At 38.0% G+C, this 8,116-nt stretch overlaps 1 protein-coding gene across 1 annotated transcript; it reads left to right on the forward strand.

Annotated features, from left to right (window-relative positions):
• Nucleotides 1–697: 697 nt before the first annotated feature.
• On the forward strand, nt 698–2,324 carry rgs16 (regulator of G protein signaling 16). Its single transcript, XM_017718879.2, has 5 exons — nt 698–808; nt 1,010–1,090; nt 1,212–1,273; nt 1,587–1,753; nt 1,884–2,324. Exons 1-5 carry the CDS (start codon nt 765–767, stop codon nt 2,085–2,087), a joined length of 558 nt encoding a protein of 185 aa, XP_017574368.1. The 5' UTR covers nt 698–764; the 3' UTR covers nt 2,088–2,324.
• Nucleotides 2,325–8,116: the final 5,792 nt, after the last annotated feature.

Consider the following 8,116-nt stretch of genomic DNA (forward strand, 5'->3'; position numbering starts at 1 on the left):
ACACTCACACTCACACCTAAGGGCAATTTGGCACGTCCAATTGGCCTGACTGCATGTCTTTGGACTGTGGGAGGAAATCAGAGAACCCGGAGGAAACCCACACAGACACGGGGAGAACATGCAAGCTCCACACAGAGAGGACCCTGGTCACCTGGCTGGGGAATCGAACCCTGTCGCTGTGAGGCGACAGCGCTACCCACCGCATCACCGTGTTTTTCCAATATGGTGACTGCAACTCATAAACTAGTGGATTAAGATTTACTGAGTAAAGCACTTCTGCCATTGAATCATCACACTTTTTCCACTCTTGGTTCTTTAATACATATAAGTATCACTAGCATCAATGCAAGGAAAACAGCTGACTAATAAGACTAATATTACAGCTACCATGAACTGCCAGTTTCACCTTAAACTGGCAAAGCCATTCCAAATGTGACCTTTCTCCCCTTCTTGAATCTCTAGGCCAGTCTATAAACAATGTTAGAGCACAAAAAAGGCACCATCACAGTTAGCCTCGGCAATTCCCATTTCCCTATTTTCTCCTTTTTCAACACACATACACACACACACACACACTTACAGCAAACACTCTGAGGGATAAGGGTAGGGAAAGAACTGGAGCGTGATTGGCTGAAAGGATGGATGATGCTTTCTCTTCTGCACTATATAAACCCCCTCCTACCTCTCTATAACCAGACTGCTGATAAACTCTCACAAAAGGAGACACTATTCAAAGGATATTTATCTCTTTCTTTGGGCTTACAATGTGCAGAGGACTAGCAGCACTACCAAACACTTGCCTGGAAAGGTAAAGATTTCTGTAGTTCTCTGTGATCAGGACTATTTCACAGTATATGATGTATTTATTATTTTTGTACACTTTAAAATCTCTCTTTTTATTGTCATGTAAATAAATCAGGAGAGGATTTTGGTATATGTATGACATTCACTGTGTTATATAAGACAATGAAAATGTATGTGTCTAAAGAATTTTATCTGCGCATCACAGGGCTAAAGGATTAAAAGCACGCATGAGCAGCTTTCTGGACTGGAGGCTGCTGTGCTATGCCTACAAATTGAGAAAACCAAGGTACAGTTACATTCTGCACATGACATTTATTCCATGTATCTTACATAAAGACAAAGCTAACATTTATACAGGCTACAGGATAGAGGCCACAGCACTAACCAGACAATGGCTTCTTTTACAGGCTGACCTTGGAGGAATGCTTGAGATGGAAAGAGTCTTTTGACAAGCTACTGTCCAGCAAACGTAAGTATGATGTGCAAATAAATACACACTACCTACAGAAGTATATTCTTTAAAAAATTGTTTTGATGCTAGTGAAACTGCACAGGTTAAAGGACCGTAAAGCATTGTGCCTTTAGCAATGAAATTCTGTGTGTTAAGACAGGACTAAAATAGGACAAGTAGAATGTGCAATGGAGTGTGGGTAAAAATCTAATCATAGTAATGGGGCTGCAGTGCACAGATGTGTCTGTACTCTGCTGTCTAATATGTGTGGGATGCACTAAGCTGATGCAGCATGTTACACAAGTAATCTCTTTTTACCCCCCTCCATCAGATGGACTATACGCCTTTAGAGCTTTTCTGGTGTCTGAATTCAGTGAGGAGAACATTGCCTTCTACCTGGCCTGCGAGGACTACAGAAACACAACATCTGCAGCCAAGCTCTGCTCCAAAGCCCAGAGGATTTACAATGAGTTTATCGGAAGTGAAGCACCACGAGAGGTGAAGAACGCTCATGCAAAATTCATTCATCCGCATATTTCCTAGCACTGGGGTTTGTAGCTGAATGTATATTTCATGCACACTGCCAGGTTGGATTAAACTCACTTTGCTTCTTCCTCCTCTCTTCCAGGTTAACATCGACCATGAGACTCGTGACATTACCCAAGCCAATGTGAAGAGCCCAACTCCAACCTGCTTCGATTTAGCACAGTACCGGATCTACATCCTGATGGAGAAAGACTGCTACCCGCGTTTCCTGCGGTCATCCGCCTACAGAGATTTAGTCAGCCATTTGACCAAGAAGAACACGAAGGCTGCCACAAAAAAAGCCTGAAAGACCTGATCCACCAGGAGCCTAAAAGAAGAAGAAGAGAAAGAGAAAGAGGTAACGTCATGAATGAGGTGTCCGTCTGATGAAGAAAAGGGCCAGACAGAGAGTTGTGGTGGTCATTACAGATCCTGAACTGAGAGACAGGCCTGTAGTGAATAAAGACCACGACGGCAGCTCAAGGTTATAAAGAGCAGCAGGATGGAGTGGAAGAAGACTACCATTCTACCACAATTGTGTAAACGGATTTGAAAAAAAACGAGATTAATGAGGAGCAGACTGTGTAGCATCTACATCACAATCAAAGAAGATATGCTGATGGAAATGTCCCATCTTGCATATGCAAATAAGCTTGTTAAGATTTTTCTATTAACACTGCCATTTTTAATGGGGAGCTCTGTAAAACTATTTATTTATTTATTTATTTCCTTTTTCACTTGCAAACTGCCAGTACACTGCTGTGATTCTTAAAACAAAACACTCTTTCTTGAGAGGATGTGTGCAATATTTTCTTTCGAACTTGCTGTACTCTGTCCAAAAAAAAAATATAATAAAATTTCTATTCAGATATTGTCATGACATTTTGCATTTTTGTAGCATGAGAAACTTACAGGTCACACAAACAAACGTCAACTACACAGGAAAGACAAAAGGTAAAAACAGAGACATGCACATATATTCTACCCATGCTATTTCTAACTTCTTTGAAGCCACCCAGAAGTACATGAGTCATTTTACTGCACTGTGAGACACTATACCAGACATTTCACCCTGTGATAAACAAGCTCGCAATGATGGAGCAGCTAGCTTCTTTCATATTAAATCTCCACTGCTCATTGGCAGAATAGATCATACAGTGTGGGTTTACAGAATCACCAAGGCAACTGTTTGGGTCTGGTTTCCAAAGCAGAGAACACACCATTTCCTCACTTCTCTTCTCAGCCTTCCCTCATACAGACATCAGTGAGAAATTGAATGGCAATGCTAATTCTTGGAAACAGGAAATCCATTTGATAAGGTATTTGCGTATTTGAAAGCACAATAACAAAGGCTTGCTTGTATCTGTGTTTGCTCAAACAATAACTCGCCAGTAATTAAAGAAATAAAGCTGTCATTTCCAGGGCTTGTCTATCAGCAAACATGTCATGAAGAGATCATCAAACCGAGTTTGTAAACTGAAACTTTTTATGCATGGACAGAGTCCAATAATCACAGAGTCCACTGATCACAGTATCAATCTGAAGAATTCATCTATATCTATATCAACAATAGCGTTAGTTCTGTCTACCACAGTCATCCGACATGGGTAAAACGCTTAGACATTACAAACCAGTATCTGTGAATATTTCAATTTCATCAGCAAAGAGCGCAGCGACAGATGGTGCAGTGGACATAGTTGTAATATTCAGCCTTCACCACAATGAGAACAGAGAGCAGTCTATGGCCTAGATGCCATGTCTGTTATATGTAGGTTTCAACCAGCAGTTCAGATGTTCCAGCTGATTACGCCGTATACACATCTTTGGAAAGCCAGAATGGTAATTGGTCATGTTGGTCATTTAATCACCGAAAGAATGACTTTAAATATGATACAACTTCAGAATGTATGAGCTAACAGTTATGTAAATCATGTAATGTAAAACAAGACTTACAGGTGCATGTTAACAGTAACCAGCTGAACAAGCTGAACATAAACTAGAAACTAAGTTAGCGTGTAAAGTCTGAGTCCTAAACCTTGAGAGTAGTTAGTTTAACCCCTTAAAATCTTATTACATACTAAAACACTTTTTTTCAGTACAAGGACTGGTTGAGTTATTCTTAGGACCCAGAACTGTGTCATAAAACTTTAGGTACAGTGGTGAGCCCTGGCCATTTAAAGGGTTAAAACTAGCAAAATAAGGCATTTCAGTTGCACCATCAACGCTTAAGGTGAACAGCAGTGTGTAAACTACAGTTATGATCTTGACATAGTAAAGTAAATAACATTCAGTGTGTAGTATTACATACTCAGTCCAGGTAAATTATGTCTGATATGGGCATTTCAAGCGATTTTATAGTCATAAATTAAACATAGTCTGACTAGCATTGGCCTGCAAATATTTCATTATCTGTAATATGAAACAATTGAAAACACTATAAGGACGATTAAAATATGGCAGAGGATTCAATTCTTTTGTTTTCTTTTGCTTTTGTTGTATTTCATACACAAGGATGTACAGAGAGACTTTGAAATACAGAACTCTGCACTTGAAGACCACCTGCCACCAATAAAATGAAGAAAATGTAAAAGACAAAGAAATTGTTCAATTAAAAAGACGAAAAACTGTTCAGAACTAATGTTTAACAATGGAATATGTTAACCCCTTAAAATCCCAGGATTTTAACATTCCCGGCCTTACTACTATGTCACTACAGGGACTTGTTCAACTATTTTTAGGTTGCAGAAGTGTGTAATAAAATGTTACTGCATGTAATATGTGTGAGGGATTTTGTTCATATTCCATATTTTTTCTATTCTCTGCGAGCTATGTTAGTCACTTAATACCATGATACTGCAAAAACGAATCATTTCTGACTCGATCATCGTATCGTGGAGATATGTAGCATTCCTAGTCCTATTTACAGGGCCTGCAGCAACCATAGAGACCAGATCGTTTCCTCTGACCATATGTTGTATTGAGTCCTGCCAAAATGTGAGGAGAATTACTCCAAGTATTCTGACCTCACCCCTCTGACTTACAAATTTCATAACTGACCCCCCATCTATATATGTGGTAGTTCACAGAATAATTTGCAAGTACTGGAAACATCACCCACAGGACATTCAGCTCTCTCAGTAATTACTACTGACAGATTTCTGCATGTTTTAGAGATTGATTTTTGTGAAGGTGGCCTTTGACAAACATGGAACAAGATTGCCTCCTAGTGGGTGATAAGCAATGTAGCATCACCACCACAGAACAAACAGGCATTCTAAAAAAGGGCACTTTTTCAAATAATGAACATTGACTTTGGCTGGTATTGGTGTAAGTTTGTCATTTCTACAATAATTGTAATGTTTTTTGTATTTGTTTCAGTATGTTAAACAACGTATGTCACAAATAAGACACTAATCCTTTTCAGTGATGCACAAATGTAGCTGTGATAGGCTATAATACTGCCAGCATGCTATAGTATATACTTTAAGGTCCTATTACTGATCTATAAATCGCTTAATGGTGCAGAACCAGCATATCTGATATGCCGCAGCAATATGCAAGCAGAACTCTCAGACCATTAGGAACTAGTCAGTTAGTTCTGCCTAATGTCAGACTAAAAATGGAGAATCAATGTTTAGCTCTAATGCTGCTCTTAAATAGAACCGGCTGACAGAGAGCATTAGAAGAACACTAGACACATTTAAATCCGGGCTGAAAATATTCCTAATTAAGCAGGCTTTCAGCTCAGTTTAAAACAGTTAGCTCTATTACTCATCTCGGCACTTTATTATCCTAATTTAAGCTTTAATTCGATTTTAATTTAATGAGTAACTTCTCTCTTCTCTTAAAATCTATAGTTTTAATCAAGTTTTAATTATGTTTTTTATTTTATGTTACATTTTAATTTAGAATTTATCTTTGTATTTTATCAATTATAAAGCACTTTGAATGACTGCAGTGTATTAATGGTCCTACATGAATAAACTTGCCTTGCCTTAATGTATTGCAAGCACTATACTTTGTGTCATTTGTCCAGATCTGTCAGCAAAACTCAAGACAACGTATGAAATATTAATAATAGTTTACATTAACTAAGTGTATAGTCGCTGTACTAGCAGCCCTAAAGCAAGTTACCTTGAGTGTCTGCATACCAAGTGATAACGATCATATGGGCCTATCTGAAGCCTAAAAAAGAACATATATTTATCTATATAAATTACATACACTACAGGACACTTTCTGCTGGCTTGAAGCACGAAGGAAGAAGATCCATATAAATCTGAAAACTCCTCAAAGTTTTAAATGATTAAACACCCAGTGTGGCAATGCAGTATAGAGCTGTATTGCATCAGGTAATTATTTTCCAAATTTAGAGCTAATTTGACAGTTTTACCTGACAAACTGATTTACCTGATTTTACATACACAATATACAATAAACAAGCACTTTAATAGGAACAATAATTCTGGGCAGGGCCTCACTTTGCTCTCACAACTCTCATTCTTTGTGGCATGGATTCAAGGTGATTGGGGCCCACGTTGACATGATTTATCATGCATTCCCTGCAGATTTTCGGGGGCACCTTCATGCCGCAAACCTGTTCTACCACATCCCAAAGGTGATTGATTGGATTTAGATCCAATGACTGGGAAGGCCATGGACAAACACTAATTTATAGTCATGTTCATGAAACCAGTTTGAGATGACTTTTGATTTGTAACATTGTGTGTTATTACACTGAAAGTAGCCATTATGAGAGGGTAGAAGAGGTACATTGATTCCATGAAGGGATGCACATGGTCAGCAACAATACCCTGGCCATGGCATTCAGGTGATTGGTATTAACAAGCCCAAGGTGTTTCAAGAAAGCATTCCCTACATCACCTTAACCCTTGATTCTGCTACGTGTAATTCTTGTTGCCCTCTTTTGCCTTGTTTGATTGCTATGAAGCACTTAGCATGTGTCATCCACACTCATGCTGCAATGAACAGTCTCACCTGGAAGCTCTAGTCTTACATTTCCAGTCTTAAAATAAATAGGTCAATAGTTTACCTTCACATTAGTCTTAAACTCTTAACTCTCATGGTTTGTAGTCAGTCCCTGCATAAACTCTTATTTCTGTATGCTATAAGCCTACAACATAGTTTTATGATAAAAATAATTCCTTTAGGTCTCACGAGTGGCAATTCCTTGCTTCTGACAGTAGAGGGCAACAAACACTACAAAAAACTGGTATGTCAGTCAAGACACTTTGGAATTCAGTAAATACATTTACCTAAAATCGCTATGCCAAAAATATTCAAAAATGTGCAGTTTGATGGTTTATTTTTAAAAGAATGTTCTCAGTGTTCCCACTGTTTTAAATCTATATGCTCTCACAGAACTTTACTGGATATGTCACACACAATCAGTCAAGCTCAAAAAATATCCTAACAGTTAAGGTCAGTTTTCACCATTACATCAAGGCTGGAACAACTTAACCTATTAGCCCTATTTCACACATTAAACTGTTACAATTAAATTCCAAACTGTCTAAAAAGCCCTGCTGTTAACATACAATTTAATGCATTTGACATTCTATTTGTTAATGTTGCAGAACATCCAATCATTTTGTGGTTTATTATGTTTACAATATGTTTATTTCCACTACCAAAAGGTGCTATAAAGAAATCTCACCTAGACTTTTGGCCTCACAAATATCAGTTAGCTTTCAACAGCCAACAAAAGGTGTAGGCCTTTGGGGAATCAACTTACTGTATGGGTATCTCTCTTAACGGAATCAGTTACTCAGCATGAGATTCCCTTAATTACGGCCAATTAAAGTGGCCCTATAATACGTTGCATTTTAGGTATCTAGGTCTTTAATTTCATGGCTCATGGCATCTTTTTCTACAGGAATGTAATTCTGTTGCATTTCTTAGTGCTCCGATCTAATAGAAGAACTGCAATAAAAAAGGGAAGCAACTTTGTAAGTTCATTCTCTTACAGGACAAGCTTAAAAGTAATTACACTTTTCTCAACTGTTCAAGACATTTCCTGATTTAATGCACCATTTTCCCAAAACAAAATACTATGTACAGATCTGAGAAAACGTCCAAATTTCCAATCCAATAAGACTCAAAATCATGCTATCTTCCACCAAATTACGCCCGCAGATGGCACTATGAAACACACACTACGGAACGCTGGTACACAATGCTGAGATTAACTCAATTCTATCATGAAAAACACCAATGGAAATGAATAAAGTGCCATGTTTTTTTTTTCAGAACAACCTACACATTCTGATCATGCTACTGAAAACTACATGAATTATTCATGAATAAATGTAATTA

This window comes from Pygocentrus nattereri, chromosome 26 (assembly GCF_015220715.1).
Source record: "Pygocentrus nattereri isolate fPygNat1 chromosome 26, fPygNat1.pri, whole genome shotgun sequence".
NCBI classification, from domain to species: domain Eukaryota; kingdom Metazoa; phylum Chordata; class Actinopteri; order Characiformes; family Serrasalmidae; genus Pygocentrus; species Pygocentrus nattereri.

Bases quoted from the DNA above. Each gene is read 5' to 3' on its own strand.
- rgs16 (XM_017718879.2), top strand. From the start codon at position 765: ATGTGCAGAGGACTAGCAGCACTACCAAACACTTGCCTGGAAAG. The intron at 809-1,009 runs GTAAAGATTTCT...TGCGCATCACAG, and splicing joins CCAAACACTTGCCTGGAAAG to GGCTAAAGGATTAAAAGCAC. The intron at 1,091-1,211 runs GTACAGTTACAT...CTTCTTTTACAG, and splicing joins TACAAATTGAGAAAACCAAG to GCTGACCTTGGAGGAATGCT.